General features: G+C 42.1%; 1 protein-coding gene across 3 annotated transcripts; it reads left to right on the forward strand.

The window, feature by feature from the left end:
* The first annotated feature begins 1,211 nt into the window (after positions 1-1,211).
* On the forward strand, positions 1,212-27,232 carry pxylp1 (2-phosphoxylose phosphatase 1). Of its 3 annotated transcripts, none has more exons than XM_085794970.1 (6): positions 1,212-1,337; positions 5,665-5,812; positions 14,174-14,362; positions 16,128-16,254; positions 24,303-24,442; positions 25,366-27,232. In XM_085794970.1, the coding sequence occupies exons 2-6, from the start codon at positions 5,731-5,733 to the stop codon at positions 26,391-26,393; spliced, it is 1,566 nt and encodes a 521-aa protein (XP_085651096.1). In that variant the 5' UTR covers positions 1,212-1,337; positions 5,665-5,730; the 3' UTR covers positions 26,394-27,232. The 3 variants fall into 3 exon arrangements, with proteins under 3 accessions (XP_085651096.1, XP_085651097.1, XP_085651095.1); XM_085794971.1 differs by having other exon boundaries at positions 1,237-1,337; positions 5,669-5,812; XM_085794969.1 differs by lacking the exons at positions 1,212-1,337; positions 5,665-5,812 and adding an exon at positions 10,923-11,032.

The raw sequence follows: 27,232 nt of genomic DNA on the forward strand, positions 1-27,232 counted from the left end.
AATCATAAATCAATGTGATTTAAGTCCCAAGGCTGGTTACTCCCGTAATTGAGAGCTCATCAAAATCTCCTCACACACTATATAAATATGATGAAACTGTTGCAATAATAGAAAAAAAAGAGTTATTGACCTGCTATTTCAAGTGAAATAGTGTCACTCTGCCAAGTAACTACATTCACTCTTTTGATGTATAAAGATTTAAAGGTTGTAAGAGGAAACGGTAAATAAGACAACGGCAAGTGTATTTGTTTGCACCATATATGGAAAAGTCACATGATCAGGTTTTGCTCAACCTTCCTGTTTTCCTCAGGTCAAGTTTGACCTATTGCCAATTTTATTTTTTGTGGTGTTTTATTCAAATGCATATCATGTTGAATTCCCAGATCATATTTCACCTGAGCAATGATGCAAAGCTTCACATGGTTTCAGAAATTCTGACTGAGAAAGGTATAAATGAGGTCTATTAGCCTAACATTAAAATTACAAAAGAAGGACTGGAGAAAAGGAGCATTGGGATAATTTTACACTTGCTCAAGCTCAATATATTCTGTCAGTTTTGGGGACAAATGTAGTAGCCTATGGTCCATGGGAAGCCCATTGTGTTCGAAATGAACCGAAATGCATACACAAAGAGAAACATATGGGAAGATTGTGAAAGAATATTTATTTTTAATTGATATTAGCCTCAGAATAGTGCATTGCTGTCAGTAGTCCAGCAGATGGGGCAGTGAGGTTGGGATTTTGATGGGGATGAGTGTCCACAAACCAAGCTGGCAGAGCCGCTTCTCCTCAACTGTCAAGTTACAAAGTCACAAAGTTAAAGTGAAACAATACCGGAATGCAATGCATTCTTCCTCCAAAATAAAAGCAATGCTTGCGTTCTCTACAAAAGCCTGACATTCATCCCGGCTACCTCTGACATCCACGTTGTTGTCTGTATCCGTATTTGATTAGTTTTGTTAATATTACCTAAACGCTGCAGGTGGCTGTCATGGAGCACATCAGACCAAAAGGAAGCGGATATGTTTGTGTCTGTATGTAATGACTGCTATAGTGTTAAAGTGTAAGTTAAAATTTAAACTGTTACTAAAATACTTTCGAAAGTTATATAGCCTACATTATTTATGGCGTAGAATATGCAAAACGCGGCAGCACGTTCACTCAGAAACAGTTTTATTTTGAAAGTGACCACAGGAAGTGGTGCTATACGACGTGCAGCTTGACGCCGGTCTCTGCCACTCTGTCTGCAGTCGTTCGTACCGGAGACACCGAAGCGCTGGATTCAAGTGTTTAACCCGAGGTCTCTCCGTGGCTCTGAGAGAGTCAGTTCCCGCTGGGTAAGAAAATACAAGAAATACTCTTTTAATTGAGGAATGTGGGCGTTTAGACCTGAGCATTTATTGTTTGTTTTGTTTAGTCGTGTGTTGTGTATCGAGCACTATTGTTGATGTGGCATTTTAAATTCCACGGCTCGGTTGGTTGTTCGGTCGCTCCTGCCGTGGATAGCAACACAAAGCTACACATGAACCTTGAAACACAACAATAACTTATTCCCGGCCGGGGTCGTGAACGAAACACTGGAAGCAACAAGTACGAGCAAAAATAAAGTCAGGAGAAGTGAAACCTTATTGTAGTAACACACATTCACACACACACACACACACACACACACACACACACACACACACACACACACACACACACACACACACACACACACACACACACGCACGACATTGACTGTGAGCAGCTCAGTGTGTGGGTTTGCTGGAAAGCCAATGTTCAACCGACATGCAGGATTAAAGCTAACTGTTAGCTAACTAGTTGTAACTAGTAACGACTGCGAGTAACGGCTGTCACTCTGTTTTTGTTTTGCTTCCGGTTAAAAACGTGGACCTGATAATATGTGACAGACAGCTGATTGATGTAGAGCTGTCATTATTAATTATTTAAGTAGGCGTTTAAACAGCATGTAATATGGTTTTCATTTTAAAGGGATAGTTCAACATTTTGGCAAATTCGCCAATTGCCATAATCCTTATAGTCGTAGAAGAAGGGTTCATTACCTTTGATTATCGGTGCGTGTTGTTTTGAGATCCTGCAAGCTGCTCAGTGAACACAATGGAGGTGAATGGTACAGGTCCCCTGTCCACGTTGTGACCTGCACATTCTATGAAGTAATCATATGACACAAGAAGCAAATACTCTGAACTACTTGCGCTCATGAAATCACTCTGCAGCCGTGTCTGGAATATAGTTCTGGCTACACACCTCTAAAACAACTCCGTCTCAATAATAATGTTACATTATTGTTTCATAGCATGGTGAACGGGCAGGTTGCAATTTATCCACAAAAGCGTTTTGGAGTTGTTGGATTGTGTATGTGATGAGTTTGATGAGGGACAGGGGACCTGTACCGTTCACCTCTATTGTGTTCGCTGAGCAGCTGGCGTCTCTGCTCCGCAGATCTCAGAACAACATGCAACGATAATTAAAGGTAATGAACCTTTCCCTGACTATAGGGATTATGGCAATTGGTGATTTTGCCAAAATATTCAGGAGGATGGCATCATTTCATTTTATTTCATGGCGTCCGTGAAGGTAAGAACCACACGAGTAAAGTGGTTAGACATTTATGTCCAAATTTATTTTTTTCACTCTCGAAAGTGAATTCAGTTGGTCCTAAGTTTCATGAAAATTGTGTTTAGACCAAAAGACATAATTTGGTTTTATACATGAGTTGTGGTATGTATGAGCTACAACTTGAGGTAGTAAACCTTGCATAATAAGAGAGCATTCTTTTTTTTTTGCTGTGGGGACTCATCATCATCAACCATTATTTAACGAGGCAAAATTGCTAAGAAAGCATTCTTATTTAGGAAACGGCCTGGTAGGAGGCAAAGACCATAAGGGGCAAGTTGGGGAGGACACTGATAACTATTTGTGTAACAAATAGACAGTTTAAGCACACATAGGCAAACAGTGACATACAAATGTAATGACACAAAACATAGTGACACAAAAGGGACTAATAAAGTCAATTTTGTAGCTGTGGGGTAAGTTGAGCCACCTGGCCCATAATACATGGGTGTATTTTGGATGCATTTGTCCTAATCAAGATACTGCATTTTTATGATTACAGTAAATAGCCTACATTTCAGAGAAGAAGTAAAGCTGGTTATGGTGGGTCAAGCTTTACTTTCAAAGAGAAAGATGAGGGATTCTTCCCAAGATGCGATGTAATTTCAAAACTGACCAAACCTCACTGAGATGGTAGCTCAGCAGGAAGTCCCAGCAGTTTGTGTTCACCTGCAACCTGGACCAGTAAAATATTGAATAAAAGGGGGAGGTGGGAAGTTGATGCTATATTATCAAAACAGTTACGTTTACACTCATTCTGTTTGTTTTTAGGGATGTACAACATCCTGAAATAAATGCTGATATGTTAGTTAGCAACAAAACTATAATTGCTTTGATGTAGTGATCCTGAATATGAAAAGTGGCTCATCTTACCCCAGTCTACTGTTAGACAGCTCAACCTTGAACTGCCATTATTTTGACTGGAGTTTGCTGTGACAATCCTGAAGCCACAGGTTAGTGAAGTGGATCAGGATGGAAGCACATTTTTGTTGGTTCAGCTCTCTCTCTGTCTCTCTCTCTCTGTCTCTCCCCCCTGGAAGCATCGTTTTACTGTACCTTGGTTACAGGCCGGTCTGGGAGTAGTTTTAGACATCTTAATGGTAGGGTGCATTTTCAGGGCTGCATTTACTGCAGTTCTAGTTATGTTCCTACGCATGTTTTAGTTTCCAAGTCTCCGGCCTGACATGGGCTATTCATGGAAATCGTGCAGACTCATTGTGCTGTATGCTGCATTTTTGTGTTACTGGAAAGCAAAAGCAGCATGTGAGCCAATTTCACTGCATATTTTCGTTTTGGTTAGATGTGCATCTTATGAGGTTTTGCTTGAAATCTTGTAATTGTATCCAAAGCTGTTGTGGATTTCCCTTAATAACACTTTAATTAACTCATTACACATCTAAAAGCACTTGGCTCCATCATATCAATACAGAGATGCAGGACACGGTAAGAGGATAGTGGCTGATCATTGGTTATACATGAGTTCAACGGTGTGATGTTCTTACGGACAGTTTGAACAGATGGTAGTAGTTAGGGGTTGCGCCATGTGTCTCTGTGTAATTTTGGCATTTTGCTCGACCCTTCACCAATTAATGCGTCACACACAAGGCAGAGTTTCCCGAGATTGTGCACTGAAGCAACACAGCCACAAAAAAAGTTGAGGTTTTCAGAAAGGTTATTGAGTTCTTTAAAGGTATCACGGAAAAAGAAGGGAGCTAAGATACCCACGGTGCATAACAAAAGGAACACCACAAGTCATTTAATGGCTTTTGAAATGCATTGAATATCAGATTATGATAATAGCTGGAAGTATTAGATGTTCTGAGGGTAAGTCAAAGGCACATTTAGATTCTTCCAAAATCCAAACACACCATTACATCTGACACGTTAATGCATCCAAAGCTGACATTAGGCCACAGTTTCACTACAAGTGATGTATACACACACACCAACAAGCTGGATTCTTGTGAAGCAAAGTACTAACTCCTGCAGTTGTGTTTCTTTTTTCTTTTTTTTGTTTAAACCCTAGTTGCCAAAAGTATGTTGTTAATAAGATGTAACTTCAGTCCTCATTTCCTAAGGCCTTGTCCTTCGTCATGCTTAATTAAATGTTGCAACACATGCACTATTTCAAAACAGTCGGTTCCCTGGGAAAAATAAATGTTAAAAAGTTATATTTGCTTTAAGAAAAACTGCACGGGGTGACTCTTTTTATGATATTAACAAACTGTGAATAGCACAGTTACACTTTGCAGTAAACGCCTAACACTTCCCTGACATAAAAATGGATTTATGAGAAGCACATACTGTACAGGAAGCTGTAGCTTTAGGCTTGTAAGGTTACTGCTGCGTTTAATAAGTACTCACCATCTCTGGCTGATACCTCATCTGCTTTATAACATCATCACTATTGGTGCCAGTGCCTATCCCACTGAGTGGATTTGTGCATCCCTATACATTTCCATTGATGAACTTAATTAGGAATTGTAGGAGTCAGGCTTTCAGACAAATTGGTCCATGCAGTGTTCACTTTTCAAAATCTAATTTGTGGGTATGGACACCTCAGATGCACTGATCACATTTCTCTGGTCTGCTGCCATCTTCTTGTTTTATAAGGGTCGACTGCCTTTATCCTTTTAATGATGTAGAGCAGCAGACAATAAACATGAAGCAAAGAGGAGTGTGAGGTGAGAGCGGGACAGGAAGTTAGTTGTTGTAGTTTGACCCATTCATCAACAGCAGGCAAAGGAGGCAAATTACTTGAACTCTTAAAGGGATACTTCACCAAAGACATGCCAAGGAAGAGTTTGGAGAACTATCGGAGTTATCAAAACCCTGAAACTCTAAAAGCGTTTTGATAACTCCGAAAGTTCTCTAACCCTTCGTTGGCATGATGGGGAGCAGGAAATTGGTGAATTATTGATTTTGGGTGAAGTATCCCTTTAACTCATTCTGTCTAACAGAACATCTAAGATAATTATTATGTAATAACATAAAATATTAAGGTTCTCCTCTCTTTGTTTCCAGACAGCTGGGATGGGCCGAGGCATGGATGGCTGAGCGACAGGGTTGGAGGACCAATCACATGACAAGATGCTGGCTCGCAACCGCTTCCTCCTCCTGGTGGTGGTGGGCGGGGCAGCGCTGGCCATCATCAGCCTGAGCCTCCAGTTCTGTGAGTGTTGCCGTTTTTGTTTGCGCTCGACCCCGGAGGCCTCTTTACGCATCACTTCTCCCCTCTGGAGTCTCAAAGTGTGAATATAATCATGCATGCTTCTTTTTTGCATGCGTGTGTTCATGTGCATTCATATACATACATTTCCTCCCATTGATTTCCCATTCAAGAAAATCCATTCATACCAGAACAAAGAGGAATCCCCTATAGGCTTCCTATAAATATCGAGCACCAACAGAGGGCCTCTGGATGCCCAGAAATCCCCGGAGCTTCGGTTGCGACTCTCACACCTGCTGTGAGACGCCTAGGTGTACGCCATTGTGTCCTTTCCCCCATTAAGTCATTGTTAGGCACCTCCTGTAGGTATTGTCTTGACAGTTTATCCCTGGCAGCCACAGAGAATGAAAGGAAACTGCCGCTTAGTAAAAGGAGACAGTCTCTCTGGAGCCGAATGTGATTTGTAATCCTCGCAGGCGTGATTGGGGGGAAAAAAAGAAAAACCCACTGCATGGCTGACGAGGCAGGCGGAGCGTGCTGCACAAATGGAAATTAGTATTTGAATGTAAAATGTGTAAGATTAAACTACTTTATGCTGGATTCCTGAAAACCCCGATGCAGTGGAAATGTTTTTGGTGATTGCAAGCTTGTGTCTGGACAAGCATATAGGATTAGACTCGCATAAATCATGCTCACGCACACATGGGATTATAGTGGAATTCAGTGTGATAGAGCTGGTATTTCGGACGGCATCTCTGCCAGAATTTCCTGAGCTGTCCCTCATCAGCATTTCTTCTTTTTAAAGATATTGTTCCGTCAGATTTGTAAGCTTAGGATACTGAAAGCTTTCACACATCCTCTTCATCTCTCTTCCTGCAGACGCAGATCACAAGGCATATGTGAAAAAGGAGGCGATAGCAACTGACTTTGTGACCCCTGAGTAATCACTTGCCACTCAGACACACAGCTATCACTTCCTCCCTCCTCCTCACTTGGATAATAACTATGTGCATGGCCGTGTAAGAGGAGTTTGCTGTGTAAGCCCGACTATCAAACTCTCTGCAATCTTCTCCTTTTGTAAAACGCTCAGAGTCAAAGAAATATTCTATGATGAGTAAACCCACCCCCCTTTAACTCTAGAGGTGTGCGTGTGTACTTACATGCATGCCTGCCTGAGGGTTGATGCTCTCCTTACTGCACTGGAAACGTACTCGATTAGGTGGTTTCTTAATTAAAGAGATACTTGTTTCTTGTGGGAATGCACTCTCTTTTCAGAAGTGCCCTCTTTTTATTTTTTGATCAGTTGTACTGTCGGAGTAAAGCTGCTGTCATCATTTATTCATCACTCAACGAGAAGGATTTGAGCCATTATCCAGAAGAAGCATGGGATAAAAGCGTATGGGATTTCTTCTCATGTTTTATAGATGGTCAGCCTCTGTTTTTGTTCCATTTTTCTGCTATTTCTCACTCTCAAATCATTTTTACGTTGCTATGCTACACTCTGTTCTGGTCTTCTATCCCCCCCTCCTTGGCTTTTAGAAAAGCCCATGCACGTGTTTATCATTGTTTTCGTCGAGTGTTGCATTCGTTGAGCATTATCATGAGAGGCCGAGTGATGGATGATGATCAGTGGCGGAGTAAATGCCTCTGTCTGGCTCCAGGCAGCATCAAATTAAAACAGGGATGGCGGCAAAGGACGCGACTGACCGCCACACTGACTGACACACACTGGGGGGGTGGGGGACTCCCAGAGGAGAAGGACAACACAGCTCCAGAGAGAGGACAGCTGCAGCGAAGTGGCTGAAACATAGAGAAAGTGAACTATTTCTGTTATGTTAACAGTAGTGAAGGGAAAGGTGAGGCAGAGGATGATGGGAGTTAAGTGCTGCAGGAGAGCCAGCAGATTCGTGAGAGGGGAATATCACGAGAGGATATGAGAGGGGAAAAACAAAGGTAGGCTGCCTGCGAGGAATGAGAGATTTGAGCACAGTGATAAAAAGAAATGAAATGAAACACTCGAGATTTGACTTGTTTGAGGGGGAAAACAGACAAAAGTGAGCAGTTACGGCCCAAATATACTTCAGATGAAAAACTTGTTTCAAGTGGTTTGACAGCTTGATAGCAGGGAAGAAGTTGTCACCTATTTTTGGTGTTAAATACTCAGACCTCAGGCAATTTTGCAGACTGTTTTTCCACATTCCTCCCATTCCTGTTTCCTGCAATGTCTGCGCTTACTGTTAAAGTGGGCTGATAAGGTGCCAGGGTTACTTGTCTCGCTCTTGGCTAAGTGTTTAATTACCTAAAAGAACAGTGAGTTTCCAATAGTTTGACATCTGTACCTCATGGCTCTGTTATGGTCTGTATAAAAACCAATCACCTAACTTAAAGGGATAGTTCAATATTTTTGCAAATTGGCCCATTGCCATCCCTATAGTCACAGCAGTAGATTGTTACCTTTAATTGTCTGTGCAAGCTATTTTTAGAACGGCGGAGCAGAGCCGCGAGCTACGCTACGGAGGCTAATGGGATTTCTTGGTTTCCCCCATCAAACTCATCAAATACACAATCCAACAACTCCAAAACGCTCTGGTGGATGAGTTGTGACCTGTACATTTACCATGCTGTGAGATAATAACGGAGCGTTACCAGACAGAGTTGTTTTTGAGGCAAATGCAGAAACTGCTTACTGAAAAACTGTCCCTGAAGGCAACGCGCATCAGCAGTTTTGCAAGAATTTACCTTGAAAACGACTCTGTCTCGAAACATTCTGTTATTATCTCATAGCGTGGTGAATGTGCAGGTCACAATTTGTCCATCAGAGCGTTTTGGAGTTGTTGGATCGTGTATTTGATGAGTTTCATGAGGGAAACCAAGAAATCCCATGAAATCCCGCTCCATAGCGTAGCTCGGCCGCGCCGTTCTAGAAATAGCTTCCCCCGACAATTAAAAGTAACAAACCTACTCCTAAAACGGGATTATGGCAATGGGCCAATTTTCCAAAATGTTGAACTATCCCTTTAAGCTGTTATGGTGTGCAAATATGGTGTCTTTTGTGTACTACTACTCACAAACCACTCAAGCCCTTCCTTGTTTTATATTGTCTCATACAGCAGCATCTCATCTCCTGAGTCCAGCGTGTGTTCTCACAGCAGCGACAAAACACCTCAGATCCCGATTCTGCATAAGAACTCCTCGTCCTGAATGTAAATCTGTGTTGACTGTGTGACTGTTTGGATTTGCAGATGTTTAGTAGCTTGCAGTGCAACAACAATGGGACTGGATCTCACTGTTAGCCAGCCAGCTCACTGCAAAGGCATGACAAGAGGAATAACTGACTTTACAGATGCAGTTGTGAAAGGAGGCTGTGACGTTTGTTCAGTACCTCCTGCCAGCATTTCCACAGTAACTCTTCGTTGTGGATGCTCCACAAAACACTGATTCAGGAGGACACTATGAAAATGTTCTAGATAAACATCAACGTTAAACTGTGATGCAGGTTGTATTTTCTTTATGCAGATCCGATGACCTTCTTGCTACATGCTCATCCCTTGCCAGATTGTGTGAGCTGAAGCCTATACCAGCATACATCTGGCAAAAGTTGGGGTACTTTGAAGTTCACCAGAAACACACTGACAGACTATCTCAATGTGTGTTTCCACACCTAACCAGTTTATACTAAGTACTATGAAATGAACTGGTGTATAAGTGTCACATGATCTCTGGTGCGGCACAAACAGCTGGAATGATTTTGCCTTAGAAAGTCACCGTGGTTTATTTGTGACTGTCTGCTGATTTAGGGAACTGGAGAAAGCTTAAACATATAATAATGTAATAATCACTTTAATTATTTAAGATGTTTTTGCATGATTAAAGCAGGGATTGTCACACAGATGATGCAGCTCAGTCGCTAATGACTAAGCTGGCTGTCAGTTTATTTTGGTTGTGATTAGTCACTATGGAGATGAAACAACATGAAATGCAGCTAGATTTTAAATTAACATCAGATTGCACTCTGTGTGAGAAGATCTGCATTGTGGGTAATCAGGAGCTTATCGGTGCATCCCTAGCTCTCTCTCTGTTAACCGAGCATTATCGTTTAATTACACATGCCGAGGAGGATCTTAATCTTTGGCCAGATAAGATTTGTGTCCACGTGGATTGTTATTAAAGTCTTGCAGCTTTCCCAATTCCAGATGTGAATATTTTTCTCTCTGATTATATCTCGGTGAGCAACAGACAATTAGTGCAAACCCATGTGATAACATCTGACAGGCAGCCACAGCCTAAGAGGGACCATTATGATGGGCAGCTGCAAGCAGTCGTGACCGTCTATACACATACAGCACTCAGCCTGTGTCAGAATTTGTTACACTAACTCCACTGGTCTTTGGTCTCCACAGTGCTGCAAGTGCATAACACAGGTACTTTAAGTGGGGGCACGCCTCGCTAATGTGAGGGCAAACCACAGTCTGTGAGAACCTGTTCACCCCAGTAATTGCTGCGGCGCGATAGCTCACACAAATTTGTTTGTGTGCATTTTTGAGGCAGAACTCCCTCTTTGCCTTAAGGTAGAATTCAAGCTGCATGTGTGTGTATGCGTGTGTGCATAATGATGGCTTCACAGCAATAAGGGTCAGGAGGTGGACGATTGAACAGGATGTTCTATGTTTAGCTCTGTCTTAATGCATTAAAAGTTGTAGGAGATTTGTCAGATTTATTATAGTGTCAAATCCAGGGGCGTCCACTTTGTTGAACGCCCTCAGACATTTCTCTTGCTGCATTTGCAAGATCTCTGTAGGTGGATGGAAAGTCAAAGTCCTGAATTGTTATTTCTCCAGCTGCATTTTAGCGTGGGTGTATGAATTTGTTGAGTGTGTGTATGTGTGCGCTACAGTATGCTCTGTGTGCCATTGCTGTGTATGCACTTGGTAGTGTTGGGGCAGCCAGTTACAAAAGCCCCATTGTGTAGATGACTGTGACTGAGCTGGCCTCCAAAAGTTTGGTTAGTTCAGGCAGACGTGAGTGTGTGTGTGTGTGTGTGTGTGTGTGTGTGTGTGTGTGTCTGCAGTGTATGGGGCATAGAGAAGGAGGAGTGGGGGGGCGGGGGGGACAGGTTGTGGTAATGAATGTGCTCCAGTGTGTGTGGCTGGACCTCAGGCTACCGAGCTGTTGTCAAAATGGTCTCCGCCGTCGCTGCACACCTTCTCCTCCTCCTCATCAGTGGTGAGTTTTTTACAGAAATCTTCATATAGAAAATCGAAACTGCTTGAATAAAGCTTGTTCAGAAGTGGAAAGGGTCTTCACATGGATTTGACAACTTATTTAAGATGAAACATTTCTTGCTGTGCTACTCGAGGTATAGTTCCCAGAGCTAAAGAAATAAATTGGATATTGGGTTTAAGGACTTTTCATTATGTCAGTTTTTTCTTTTCTTTTTTTAGATATTAAGTTTTTCCACCCTCAGCCACTTGCAGACTTTTTCTTATTTGTCTTATGACTAGTCCTGATTAATATCACTTTGTCCAGTATTTATGTCTCACACTTACAAGATAATTAGCATTAGAAAGCTGTTTAGTACCGTTGTCTTACTGCTTCGACAGATTGTGCCTCGAGTGTGCGAGCTGTCGAGATAAAGTGATATGATAATGTCTCGCTGCAGAAGAGAAAGAAGTGAAAAGTGAGTGCAGAAGATGTAGGCGGCCGAGCTCAGTGAGGCGGCTGCTTTATAGTTGACTCAGAAGATTTTTCTCTCTGCAGGGTCTTGAAAATCCCTTCAAGTTTCTCTGCCCAAAAAACTGGTCATGCAGCAGCAGCGCACTTTGTAGATTTGTTTTCATTTTGTGGAAATTTTGTATAACGGAATCAGAGTTCAATAATGATTATTATTATTGCAGTTAATTGAAAGTGTATGAGGCTATAAAATGGCAGAAATTGTTCCCAAGGGACGAGGTGACATCTTGAAATGGTTTTAGTGCGTTGGTCAGAGAAAAGAGGCAAAGATAGATGGTGATGTAATTGTATGAGGAGGAAAACAAATCCTCACTCTGTCTCCGATCTGAACTGGAACCATTAAATGTTTAGAAACCGTCCTTGTAAAATGAAAATGAATCCATTGATTAGCTAACGGTTTCAGTTCCAGATAAATCAAATTATTTTATGATTACCAATCTGATTTATGAAATGTCAACATAGTAACAAATGCCTGTTGTATTTTGAGTTTCCATTCCACTTTAAAGCAAATGTAACTAAATTTCCAGGTTGGACGCATGAAGATAAACAGTCAGTGGTATTTATGCTCCAACAGGAGATCTGATATGTTTATCCACTTCACTTTTTTCATCTCTTCAGTGGAACAGAAGCTTCAGTCTAAGCTTCATGCCCATTTTAATTTACTTGTTCTTTCATCTGCCCTGAAGAGAAAACAAAGAAAAGCAGCAGAACCTCACATTTGAGAAGCAGAAATGTGTAAAAGTTGGGCATTTCTGCTTGACAAATGCCTCGAACAGCTCATTCTTATTAGTGCATTTCATCAGCTGGCGTATTGTTGGAACCCTGCTCTATTTTAGTAAAGACTGAAGTATGGGGAAACTTCCTTTCCAAACCATTCCCAGTAATTTTGTACGGCAGGGCCGGCATCATTCCCACAGGGCCGGTTCCAACTTCTCTAGATGTTTTCAGATAAAGCACAAACTTCATCCTGGGACAAAGTTTTTTGACCAAACTAAACTTTTTATGGAAAATATTTTGCCTCAACCTTTATAGACTTTTTGAGCCCAGTGTGAGTGCTGAAGAAGAGAAAACTGTAGGTTTGCAAGAGAATGAGAGCGTCTAACACCATACACACAACACTCAACTCCTCATTCAGAGGAGGTGATAGAAGTCGGAGGCTTGTTAAAGCAATGAAACCATTAGCTCTTTGTGTTTTATGATCAGACAGGCAGCCTGGATGTCTGGTGTGTGAGTGTGTGCGTGAGAGACAGAAAGGAGGAAGGAGACATAAGTAGGATTTGGATATCTGTCTTGCCAAAGGGGAATAATATGGGTTCAGCTGCTTTTTCTTTTCCGAGTGGGATATTTGTGAATGGGTCTTCCAGTTCCCACAACTTCTCTACCCCTATTGGACCATTTCTCCCCCGGGTCACAGGTCAGTGGTGTCCAAGCAACCCACTGGTAACAGTGAGGGGTTTAGGGGTACAGAGCTGTTGACATGGAGATGAACTACGGTTGCATTGCTTTACTTCATTTCAGACTGGCTCCGTCCTGGCTCTGTCAGCTTGAGTTTCTACTTCTCCTGCTCCCATTTTTGAGATATCGCCACTCGCCAGTGAATGTTCCTCAAAACACTGAGTCATATTGAGAGTAGGTTTGAAATAATTTGCATTAATCCATTATACTTGTCCGTCATACGAGTACAGCGACATTGGGTCTGTTTGCCATTCAAATTCAAATTCAAATGTTATCCATCACGTACCCGTCTTACACAGTACAAGGTCTAGTGAAATGCTTCATGCACCAGTTCTAATTAAAAAAACAAAACAAATATCACACAAAACAATAATAAATAAACAGCAATGAATAGACAGTGTGCTGTATTTGCAAGGAGGTGTGACTGGGGTCGGGGACAGACATCTACTTGTTTACTGAGTTCACTCATTCACCACCAACTGAACTACCTCAATAGCTATAATATTGATTGCTATGATAGTTTGACCTTCATCTCCTCCAATGCCACAGTAATATTGATCCCTTTTGTGTCTTAGTGAAGCTATAGGATGGATATCCATTGAATTTGGTACAGATATCAGATATCCACGGTCTCCAGAAGATAGCTGAATGATTTCTGTGAATTTTCATTACATCCCATCATCAAGTCAGAGTAACTTGTAACTGTCGGATCATCTTTAAATCAACTCCAGACTTTTATTTTGACAGGCCACACCATCAGGTCAAAATCTGTGTTTGTCTCAAACTTTGTGTGATGAAGCGAAGCATCCTGACAGTCTCTCCGAGCTGCGAGTGGAGCTGTAGACTGATGCTATCAGTGTGGTCCCTGTCAACTCAACACTTCACACTGTGCACAACAGTCTCTGTGTAGCGTGAACACACAGACACCAGTCGTGCACCTGTCTGACAGTAACAGCAACTCCTGCACAAACACTGTTGTCAGCACTGGAGAAATCCACTTGTCTCCTCCTTGCTCTTATCTATGATTGCCAGTGTGGTTTGAGAGGAGGCAGAAGAGGAAGTGATTGGTTGGGGAGTTCCACAGCCAAACAACGCTTTTCTTTATTTATTCAGTTTTGCCTTTTCTTATTTTAATCCCTTTTCATCTTCTTCAACTCTCACTTTTCTCTCCCCCCACAGTGAACCTGATCCCCACCACTCCCGTAGTGGAGGAGCGACCCTTCCAGGCTGTGGATGGAGGCCTCGGGGTGGCTCTGGGGAAGAGCAGAAAGAGAGTGTTCCCGGTGCCTCACACCCAGGAGCCCAACCCCATCTCTGAGGCCTACGGCTACTGCAACACACCCAACCGCACCGAACAGGCCTGGGAGGGTGAGACCTGCACGCCGACGTCTACAATGTCATCTAACAAAACACTGCAAGCCTGTAGTTGGATGTCTTCGTTACATCCATGATTAGTTTTTCTTTAAAAACATAAATCAGAACTGATCTGGGAGCAGCCATTGAACCTACTTAGTTAAATCTTTCCTATTTGGCGGCAGCAAGTGTCAGAGCGCCACTGCTTCAGAGCATTAAAAACAAATTAGAGCAGTTCTCCCTCTGCTGGAAACAGCCAATTTGATGGACAGCGTATAAATACTTAATATAGTAATAATGTCAGATTTAGTGTGTCAGGGCTCAGGGGATGTGTTAATTGTGCGAAAGTAATTTCAGCTAGATTGCATCATCCATAATGCTGCAGTGCGCTCTCTCTCTCTCTCTCTCTCTTCAGCAAAGCAGCACGGAGCCTTGTGTGTGTTTTTACCTCCTCCACTGAAAAGTCAGTGTAGCCCCAAGCAACTGTAGAAATATCCTTCACCACCTGAGACAAGTTGTACAAGCCACAGCTAATAGAAGTTAACTGTCTTTATCTCTGGGTGGCGGCTCCGTCTCCATGGAAGAAAAATCAATCACTTTGTTTAGATTTAGATTAGAAGTTATTGGAAATCAATCAGGAACAACTTGGATGTTTTTTCAAAATGCCCTGGCTATACTAGTATTTGCTTTTATAACATGTGATTGCTTGGATTCTCCTTTTATTTGTTGATCTCCAGAGAGGAACACTAATGTTATCAGATTTTAGAGCCACTTTATAGCAAACACTTGTTGATTTGCACATTGAGCAGCTACAGAAACTTTAGTATTCACTTTAAGTCGTCTGGCAGTCAGCTCACCTAATGAAATGTAGTCAATCCATCTGTCTTTAGGCTCTGTTGATGTCCGCACCAATCAAAATACGTGGCTCTTTATCAGCTAGGTCCTCTTGCTTACCTTGTGTGCTACCTTTTTGTCTGAGCGGATAGTGTATACTGGGTGTGTCAGAGTTTTGGTATTGAAAATATTTGATTGCCGTGTTTCAGAATGACACATACTCAGGGTAAAGAACTCAAAAAACACTGAAGTCCTTGGCTGCAACACCAGCTACATTCAGCTGAAAGACACAAAGCAATTCTTTAGAGATCAGGGGAACCGCAGGGTTGGGTGGGAACTAAGTTTGTTTGTTTCATTATGAGAACATCTTTCACATTGCACATTGTCATTTGAGCTGTCGCTGATATGAAAACATAGACTGTAGTATTGATTTTATTTTTCCCCTTTCAGTTGTGAGTTATTTACATTCCTTAAAGCTGCAGTTTCAACCTTTGTTGCCTTTCTCATAAAAACCTAAATGTTCCATTTTAACCCACATATAGCTGTTAAACAATCTAATTGCTGTCTCAATATTTAGCTGATTGATAGCAAAAGTGAAATAGTTTTTATAGGTCATGATAAAAACCACTGATCTTAAAAATAATAAAAAAGTTCTTTACTCTGCTTGTTAGTTAAATAATCTTGTGATATTATGTAACTGGGTCATGCATAAAAAGATGCTTTATATAAGCTAAGAACTGAAATTAGATCTGTTTGGTTTGACTTTAATAGTTGGTGGACGACCACAAAGGGTTTGAGGTTATGAAAGAGGAATGAAAAATGTCTTTCTGACTACACAGCTACACTGTCACACAGTCTACAGTCTACATTGTGTGTTTGACAGCTCTAACATGTTCTTGTGATTGATGTCTTTGATATGGAAGCTGATGAAAGTCTCCTCTGACAGGTCACAGTCCTGCCGACTACAAGCTGCTGTCTGTCCAGGTGATGATTCGCCATGGAGACCGTTACCCCCTCTACTCCATCCCCAAGACCAAACGCCCCGCCATCGACTGCACTCTGTCTGTCAGCAGGTACGCACACTTTTCCAATGGAAAAAAAGTATAATACCCAATATGGCTACTATACTCAGAGTATAATGTAAATCCACCACAATAACCCATATTAAAAAGCTGCCCTTGTGAAGCTCATAATGGTTTATTTTTGGGTGTCAGAAAATAGTTTATACAACAGAATATTATGATGTTGTGATGTAAATTAGCCACAGTTAGCTCTGAAGCTAACTTTACCTTGATGTTGCTCTTGACTGCAGCGAACCAAGTCAATTTAAAAAACCAGAATCCACAAAGACAAGGAAAACAATAAGTAAGAAAATAGTGCGACTGACAATGAACAGAATCTCAATTAGTAAAGACATAATGATCTCAGATGAACCATCGACTTGCCGCTAATGTCTTGGAGCCTGATACCACAGCGTTTCCTCAGAGGTCTTATAGAGTGCATGCCCTGGTGGGTCACTAGAAAGAGATGACAAGCACAAATATGAGATGTGGCAGGTGCAATTAATAATTAAACCGTGTAACAGTGGAGGTGGATTGCAGTTTAACAATGTGAGGTCCAGTTTTAAAACGGTACAGTTGAGCTCCTCAGACACTGTGTCTGCTGCTGCTGCAGGTTTTTATGGATGTCAGATCTATAAAGTTTGACGAGCGTCTCATACAAACAAAGGCACCACAGCCTGTGAACGCCCTGTTTGCTGTACTGTAGCAAACTGTGATGGATGATACGAGGATGGACCCGACAATGGCTGTGAAGAACTGCTGATCGACACAGCCTGTGGCGGAGCAGTCGTATCATATCGCAGGCTGCTGATGCTGTTACGCTTCACTTAAGTTAAACTACAAAGAAGGCAATCACGGGAAAAAGATCGATGCCTTAAACAAAAAGGCATTCTTGCGCTTTTCATTTCCCCGAGTCTGAAGATAAAAGCTTTATTCCTCCAGTTTTAATTACACCCAGTCGGAGTAAAAGGCTCAAAATGCCTCTGGGATTTAAGTAGAGTCCCAGACACCTCGGTGTAATGCCTAACAAGGAGAGACGCTGGAAAGTCGAAGAGAGTCAGGTACCAATTACTGTGGTATTTCTGTGGTACTTGGTAGGGCTGTTTTCGACTAAGGATTTTCATAGTCGAATCTGATTCGTCAGATTTTGCCATAGTCGACTGATCGTCGAACCTTTTTTTTTTTTTTTTTGATAGCAGCAAATTTGCGACTTTTTCCGTTTCAAACAAAAGAGCTAAAACACCCCAAAAATATGGTAGGTGTAAAACAAATACCTTTATTTATTTTCCACACTTAATGATTTTTTAGTAGCCATTGTGAGCCAGGGTATGCGTTTATGTTACGTTCTGAAAAACTCTGACATGTCAAACTTTAGGATGTGTTAGGGACTAAATCATCTGTCTAACCATCTATTGACACTTGAAACGGTAAACACAGCTGATCCATCGAAAAAAAAAAATCACTTCTTGAATGTAACTCGGTCAAAGTCAGATGTATCCTCACAATGTTTTGCTGTTCTGTCAGGTCATGCATGATAAATGTTGACAAAGTTAGACTGTCAGACTTCCTTGATTTTAAACTTTGGCGGCTCTGCCCCTCGTCTTTTTGCCACTCAGTGAGTGTTCTGCAGTGACTTCTTTGACGGTCCTACTGCTCACCTCCGCTCATTTGAAAAAAAAAAAAAACCCTTTTGTATCAAAATAGTCTTTTTATAACGATATATTTTCCTCCCCCTTTTCCCATCAGATACACTTTCACAGTCCCTTGGTTTTGTTGTGTTATTGCACGTGTCAGCAATAGCAGGTGCGTTTGTTTTGCTACATCTGCTCTGCGGTGCTTTGGTGCAAATGGATACACACAAACACACACACACAAACACGAACACAAACACATTTACATGTGGTCTGTTGAGGCAGAGTTGACGATTTGAGCTCCGTCTTCACTGAGCAGCTCCAGCAGAGCAGAATGGTTCCTGCAGCAGACATGTACTGTAGATTGCGAATACACACATGCTCAAATTAATATCATTGTCTTCTTTACAGACCATGCTCCTCTGTTCTCTCATCCATATCTTTTTCTCTCAGTCTCTCTTTTTTTCCTGTTGGCACTCTGTCTCCTCTCACACTGCTCTCTCTCAGGGCTAGATGAGAGCTCCTGATAGGACGTTATTAAAAAACCAGCTTGCTTCTGTGCTGCAGCTTCAGAAGTGTGAATTCAGCACATTCACACCGTTTCTATGTGCATGTGTGTGTATACATTCACTTGAATTTATCCGCTCGTGGATGCGATAACATCTGTCCACTTTTACATCCAGAAAATGGTGTTTGTTCAGATGGTTTTCATGTGTGTAGCCACATCCTCTTAGATGAATTACTGAGACCATGTGGTCAATAAATCCCCCCTGTCCATGCACCTGAGTTCAGATTTAGACAATGGGTTATTTTTTTTTATACGAGGCTTTCACTGTAGCTGCACCAGCTTTGCACATCTGGGCAGAATGAGAGTACTGTAACGTAATATAAAGAAAGCAGATTGATGTGATGCAGTTAATCTGACATGTACATTTGATTATTAAATATTTTCTATACCCTTGATCTTTGAACTCGAGCTGGATGTAGATCATCCTGCATCAAGCCTCAACCGATACAGGTTGAGATGTTTGAATTTCAGCTTCTTTTTTTTTATTACTGTGTGTGCACTCAGAAACACAAAGTAAAAAAAAAAAAACACTAATGAGCACTCAAGCAAACCGTACCTCCTCTTATACCCAGGAGGGGGATCTATGGTTCACTGTTACAGCTTCTGATTACACTACTCAGCTCCCAAATACAATCCACTATATCCCTGTCTAGTAGTAAAACAATACTAAATTAGATCCAGTTTTTAAATTTTATTTATTGGCAATTTGCACAATATTATAACCAAGCAAGCAAAAAAAAAAAAAATCAAATACAGTAAGCAGGATGTGCAGGTGAGATGAAAAACGATAAAGGAAATCTCACCTCAGTAACATGAAAACAAAAAATAAAGGACCACAGCAGTAAAAACAAAACAAGCAAACATAGAAACATAAAATCAAGAGGAAAGAGTAATTAAAAAAAAAATTAAAAAATCACAATATACAACTAAACTTATAAGTGAGGGCACAAGTTTATGTGTGTGTGGATGTGTGTATTTGTGGTTAAGCGAGCATGGGAGTGTGCAGCTGTATACTCATTTTCCAAAGCACACTTCAGTTCAGCCAAATCGTAGCAGTGGAAGGAAAAGGGTCAATTTTAGTTAATGTAGTGGTTGTTTACTTCCAATACAGTTGCAGCAGCATCACAGGTTTGGCTCGTCATTACAGTATGAAACCAGTTGCATCAAAAGCCGGATATATTACACAATAATATGCATAATAGTCACTGTGTCATTATGTGAGTGCAAGTCCTTAATCCTCCCACTATAGCGATGACAGACGGAACAGTTGGCATCCACCCAGCATCATGATGTATTGGGAGGAAACAGAAAGCAGCATCCAGCAGTCAGCGCCAGGTTGTACTTCACAGAGTCGGCTTTGAGTTAAATGCTGACATGATGATGTTTGACCATGTTTGCCGTCGTAAGCGTTTTTCCACGGGCTGGGGTCGGTTTGCTTTAACTCTACTTTGCCATGATGACATGTGTTTCCTCAACGGCAGGTGGTAGCGGCTCCACGCTGCGGCGGTCCTGCTCAGCAGCAGCAGCAGCAGCAGGGCCCATACATAAAAGCTTTCCTCTCTGTATAGATGGAGCATGTGGCTTACAAGTGTCTCTGTTCAGCTTTCAGTACTGTAGTAGTTTAAGTGGAGACGCACCTCCTTGTATATATATATATATGTATGTATGTATATATATATACATATATATATACTATATATATATATACAACCCCTAGGGTCACCTGATACAATCATCAACCAAAGGTGTGAACAATAGTGACCTATTCAGAGGAAATATAAGTTCATGCATATTAATGTCATTCAAATTCATTAGTGCATCAGTACAGTATGTATATGCATAGGAAAATACATGCAGAGATACAATGCAAGAAGGTACAATATGATGCAAAAATAACAGAATACTATATTTAAGAGAATTTGTGCAGGTGTAAAACCTGAAATACACATACGTAAATCACACACACACTTTAAATATCACATGATGAAAACATCAGGTATAGACCGCCATACACTCATGTGGTATTAAAGGGAAAAAATATTTTGTAATGACATCTTGAATAGATAAGTATCAACAACACAGCGAGAAGACAAATGAAGAGTAACTTGAGAACATGGCTCGCACAGTAGTAGCAGAAGACGGTCAAATGCAACAACAAACCAACTACTGAGGAAACAATGTCAACCAAAGTGGCACATTCCTAGATATATAGAGATGAGGCACACAAAATCAACACATTACAAAAGGAGAGACGGGACTACTTGTAGGCCGAGAAAATACGCTGATTAATTGTCCCCCATTCACAACAGTTTACTGCCTGAGTCTCGATGCGCCGGTATTTCTCAGTGGGGGGGAGCAGAGACCTTTCTACTGCAGATATTATACTTAGTGGCCATTTGTACCTCATACAACCCCACTTCAAAAAAAAACTGGACTATCCCTTTAAGTAGATGCTGAGAAAATATAACAAGTTATTTGGGTCCATCCATAAGGTGCTATGCTGTGTATCAAGTTTGAAGGGCTGACACTTTTTGCATCTCCATGTCTCGCATATGACACTTAAAAAATAACCTATTTTAGATATTCACATATGACAACATATTGAATCATTTGTACACATCACATTGTTTACATGTCTGTCTGTCTGGTGCATCATTATTCTGCCTGGTTACACAGCAGCCAGTGACAGCAGTCTGCAGGACCAGGAGCACTTCATTATAAATACACTGCTCCTCTAGTGATTTGTGAAGACGGAAACCATCCCACACACACACATACACACTGCCAAAGCACACAAGTCCAACATCTGCCATGCCACAGAGCCACTGATAAGCTGTGAACACACACGGCTCTCTGCACACGCCAACCTGACTGACAACCACCACCCCTTCAGTTGGAGAAAAGGAAGTGAGCAGTGAAATCTGGTGGAACCTGGGGTGGCTTAAGACGGGAGCGAAAACACCACCACGTGTTTGACTTTTCATGTTTTGTGGGGGAATAAGAATTCAACATCTTTTATTCATTCAACGACAACAGGAAGTTCTTATGTTGGGGGGATAAAAACAGAATCCGCACAGTTCAGCATCAAAAAGAAAAAGATTATGCTGCTCATGATCTCACATTGTTGAGTGTTTGCTGTATTCTGCCCCGTGTGTCTCGTTTCTAAACATTTTCCACGTCGTAATCGTGTTAACAGTTCGTGTCTTGATCCCTGTCCAAGTTGTTTTGTGTCAACTGCAGTTGACGCCTCTTATGACGTCATGTCCATCACCCATCCTTCCCTTCCTGTTTGCGCTGAGCCGCCTTGTGTTTGGTGTTTTTCTTTAAAAGCAGAGTTTCACACAGACACAAGAGGGACAGATCAACACTTTGTTGGTAAAGAGTTTGAAAGCTTCTGAAGTGTTGATGCTGCTGAGACACTGAAGTGAAGCAGCTCCTCCAGTACTCTGCCCTTGAAACATTAAAAGCCTATTTCGTATTTTTGTGTCCAAGTAATAATGTAGGTACTTCTGTTTTTTTGTTCTTTTTCTGATTCAGACCAGGGTTGTAATTACAGGGATCTCAACCAGCATATGCCCTGGGCTGGATCCTTATAGAGAGCTCAGTCGTCTCCATGTGTGTGTGTGGGTGAGTGTATGTGTGCGTTTGTGTGTGTGCTGGCACCAGCCTCCCCGACCCACTGTCTCCGTCTGCGGTTAACTGAGCTCTCTTCAGCAGGGCGCACATCTCCTCTCCCTTTCCTCTTCCTCCACCAATTCAATCTCTGGCAGGGTTTTCATCCTCCTTAAACGACCATCCAATTCACTTTAATTTCTGTCAATATCTCTCCTTCATTTCCTTCTCTGTTTATTCACCCCTCCTCCCTCTTCTTTCTTTATCCTCATTTATCCAACCTCTTTCTCCCCATCTTTCCATGATCCCTTCCTCACTCCTAACTAATCTCTCTCCCTGTCCTATCCAGTGATAATAATCCCTGTTTAATGTAATTGGGCTCTGTAATCTCTGGTTAGCAACAATCAGCCCAATAGACAGCCCGGCCGGCTCTTTGTCCACACTGCTGTCCCCATCCGCTGACATCCAGTCTTCCAGCGTAGCCAATTAAATCTACATTGTCCCAAACTCCCGTCAGCGAGCTGATCTGCCGATGACGGAGCAGAATGCAGCACCGTAATTCTCCACTCGCATGTGTTTCTGCACCCTGGATGTTGTGCATGTATTCTGCCTGTATTATGCAAGTGAATATCAGTGTGATTGTGCAGGGAGAGGCGAGTGGATAGATGATGACAACAGATGCTGATGCAAAAAGGAAAACAGTGGTTTTAAAAAAAACTGAGAATTTGGGTTTGTATTCTCAGAAGAGACCTGAAATCAGAGCAGTACTTTGAATCTTTTATTTTGTCAACAGAAAGGATGTAGTAAAAGACACATGCAGTCTGTCATAGTGTAGCTGGTGGCTGTAGATGGCAGATGATGTTTACTGTGCCTACTGTGTTCAATCAGTAAGAACAATCAGAGGCGTGAGGGTGAAGACAGACAGAGGGTCCTTTTTTCTTTTTTTTTAATGCCGTGTTCCTGAAGCAGTCCGTGATCACTATGGAAACAGTGAATGTGTGTGTGTGTTTGTGCACACGTGCCTTTAATCTGAGCAAGCTGAGCTGCAGCTCCCGCAGATTTTTTTTTATATTAAACTGTAATCTTCAATCATCTCTAATCTATCAGATCCCCGACTGCGCCTCTCGCTGCCCTCAACACTGCGTGTGAGTGTCAGTTCATGTGTGTGCGTGTGTCTAAGAGTGTGTGTGTGTGTGTGTGTTTTTATGCTTGCATATATATATATTTATATGAGTGCTTGTCCCAAGGCAACAAATTCTTTCATCTTTTTATATCTCCATCTCCCTTATTCCCACCCACACATACTGAGTAGCGCTGTGGCTCAGCAGTGTTAGAGCGACACCTGGTGGTGAAGGTCGGGAGTAGACTTTACAAGTAGACACACTGAACAATGAAAATCTGTATAATCACTGTATTTCTCCTCTAAGCCTGGGTGAACAAGTGGCCAGTAACTTGTTCATCATACATGCACCTATACTTTAAATGTATTGTTTAATCCGAACATTGTGAAAGATGAGTCTAGTTAATGTCTTTAAATTGCCTCCTTGGTCCAACCGCTTCAAAACCCAGACATCCAGATAACAAATATATATACAAAAGCAATGTTAATGTTTGACAAGCAGTAGTCATTGTTTTCCGTGATGAATGATAAATTGCTGAAATTGTCTTTGATCGATTTTTCATCATCATTTAATCCTTACATCTTCTATCTCTTGAGCAGATTAATTTTGTTTGTTGACAAAAGTCAAAATCGAAGGCCTCTCAGGAAATACAGTATGAGACAGTTTCTGCTTTTGTTTCTCAGGGTTGTAGCTGTGGTTTGAACAGGAAACAGTAGGAGCTGCGTGTTTATATCGTCTGGATCTCAACATGCAAATGTCTGCATCTGTGTGACGCCATGGTTGTCCCGTCCACTGGATGAGTGGCTAATTCTTTGTTCCAATTGATACATTTGATGTGTTTTATTTTGATTACTTATGTTTATTCTTTTGATATTTTCAGAATGTGTTGGTCTCTTCTGTCACGGTTCACTTTAAATCACTTGGGTGAATAAACTTTGTTAAACTTACTAAACGGCATGTCTTGCCATCCATTTCAAAAGGTCTTACGCTACCCATACCTGAGGCAGAGGTTGTTGAAGAAAAGCTGCAGCGTCAACAGTAGAAACAAGCAGCATTGAAAACAAAGCCATGTGCTATTCTGATATACACATTTGAGTCAAGTCTTTCTCTCCCTCTTGTCGCCCCCAGGAGCCCCTCACACTCCCTGCTGACCTCCTTCATCAACCACATGGCCCAGGGAGGGCGTGGCCACTGGGAGTCGCCACTGGGCTCTGTTGCCCGTCTGCCCAATCACATCGCCTGTGAGATGGGAGAACTCACACAGACGGGTAAGTGATGAAGCTGTAACTTTAAGTTCATATAAACTATGGGTCGTGGTAAAAAAAACAATTGTATGGACGATGATTAAATTTCCAAAAATCGATTATTATTGCATTTTTTTCATCGTAATACAAACCATGGAATATACACAGCAGTGACTCCTCCAGTCACCGGCTGTCATACTACAGGATTTAAGTGCAGCTCCATCTGGGCTAACAGTGAGCGTGTGGCAGGAGTGAGAACAGCCGTGTATAAAGTAAACGTAAACAACAGATCACTGTTCCTTCCTGAGGTGGATGAGCTGTTCAACAAAACTCTGTGATTTTTTTTTATTTTCTGTTTGTTCTCTTGTAGAATGGATGTGTTGTATTATAAAATGTTTCAACCTCTACTTTTTTTTTTCTTCATCCATAACATCCTGTAAGCTTTCGCTTTAGGACCGATGATGTGGACTGATGTTGACAAATGATGATTTTATTGTGTTAAATCTTTAAAGTTCCAAAGCTGCATCTTTGTTCTCAACTCAAACATTTAGTGTGGACATTTGTTTTTTTGGACTGCGAAGACTACATCTAAAACAAACAAACCAAAAAATAAAATAGGAAATACATTTTAAAAATAATAATTTGGAACTTCAAGTTACATCTCCACTACACAAATTGAAGGTGCAGTGAAGTCTAACACAATAAAAGAGAAGTTAAGTAATTAAGCAGCTGACTATGTTTTAATGGTGCAATACATTTGTGGTGTCAAATGGAAAAACAATTATCTGCAATAATCGAAAATCGAATCGGTAGTCGTTAATAAACAATAATCGATTGGTAATCGAATCAAGACCTCAATAATCGTGAGCGAATCGGGAAATGGGACCGATTCACCATCCCTAATATAAACTTAATGTGTCTGTAATCTGGTCTTTGTGCTCCTCCAGGTGTGGTGCAGCACCTACGCAACGGGCAGCTCCTCCACCAAGCCTACAGGCGTCACAATCTCCTCCCCGCTGATTGGTCGCCCCGTCAGTTGTGGGTGGAGACCACCGGTAAGAGCCGGACTCTCCAGAGCGGCCTGGCCTTCCTCTACGGCTTCTACCCAGACTTCGACTGGACGAAGCTGACCGTGCGTCACCAGTGGAGCACGCTGTTCTGCGGCTCGGCCTGCGACTGCCCCGCCAGGAACCGCTATCTGGAGGAGGAGCAGAAGAGGCAGTACCGGCTCCGGGTGGCCGACAACGAGCTGGAGAGGACTTACGCCGACATGGCGCGGACTTTGGGTCTGCTCACCCGCCAGCTACGGGCTGCTAACCCTATAGACTCCCTGCTGTGCCACCTGTGCCACGGCCTGTCTTTCCCGTGCGTTCCCACGACAGACAACGGTGCCGGCGGATGTCTGACGATGGCGCAGTTCGCCGCGATCCGTCGGCAGCAGCTGGACGACGAGGTGGATCGGAGGAGAGTGGGGCTTTACCGGAAATACGCCATCCTGGCCATGTACCCCTACCTCAACCGGACCGCCGCCAAGATGGAGCGCGTCGCCAAGAGCAGCGAGGCCGGCCGTCCGCCTCGAGCAGGGGGCGAGGAGGTCTTCACCCTCTCTTCGGCTCACGACGTCACCATGGCGCCGTTGCTGAGCGCCCTGGGACTGGAGGAGGCCAGGTTCCCACGCTTCGCTGCAAGAGTCGTGTTCGAGCTGTGGAAGAGCCCGCCGGACGCTCAGGGGCAGCCGAAGAAGAAAGCTGGCAAAGGCGACAAGTCGAAGGCGAAAGACAGGGAGCTGTTCATCAGAGTGCTGTACAACGGCGAGGACGTGACATTTCACACCACCTTCTGTCGCTCCCACGACCGCCACGCCGGCCAGCCCCTCTGCCCTCTGAAGAACTTCCTGTCTTTTGTCAGGAGAGACATGTTCAGTGTTGTCAACGCCACGTCCTACCAGGGGGCCTGCTACAGACGCCCCGGTTGACAGATGGACAGATGGAGACGTGGGTGAATGAGGACGGACGCAGAGTGGCCAGATGGTTGTACTTGTTTTTTTGTTTTTTTTCCACTTTTGAAGATGGTGCACTTTTATGCTGCTCATAGTGTCTTAAAATTCCACATTTTTACATATAATTCTTAACATCCATCAGCACAAAGTGAATGGCAAACACAACACAATCCTGCACACATATCGTATCTGGACGTGTTCACTTTCTAACATTTCTACAAACTTCTTCAGAGTGCTCTTTTGAATATTTCTATGTTTTGTTTTTTTTGTTCTCAAGCAGATCTGTAAAGAGATAAACAGTTGAAGGGGAGTCGTTCGGCACTTAGCCACTTTATTCCTACATTACATAATAACATGTGTTCCCAAAACACCTGGAAGACTAACAGGGAATGACAAAGCTGGGAATTCGATGCTGGATTTAACATTCTTGGGAAATATTTTCTGTATAATAATCTTTTCAATGAAAATACACTCTAGGCTAATTTGGGCCACATTACTCAGTGTGACTAACTCACCTGTCGTTTCTACGAGTTTCATTGTTCATTCGTTCCAGTAGCTGGCTCTTAAATAGAAAAGTTTATTATTTCTACGTTCTCATTGATGTGGACCTTGTTTTTCTCTACTTTATTAAAATGGACTGCGGTACTTTAAAAAAGAGGCATGTGACGTGTGTTTTCCTCACATTGACTGGTCACATTCCACTTTGGCTTTTTGCTGGAAAGATACTGAATTTAAATGTAATCTAGTGTTCATTTTGAATAGACCTTTATACTGTAAAGCACATACAGAGTGAAATAAATGCTCTGATTTTTTCA

The sequence above is a fragment of the Trachurus japonicus genome, chromosome 13 (assembly GCF_045865225.1).
Source record: "Trachurus japonicus isolate A0001 chromosome 13, Traja_1.0".
Classification (NCBI taxonomy): domain Eukaryota; kingdom Metazoa; phylum Chordata; class Actinopteri; order Carangiformes; family Carangidae; genus Trachurus; species Trachurus japonicus.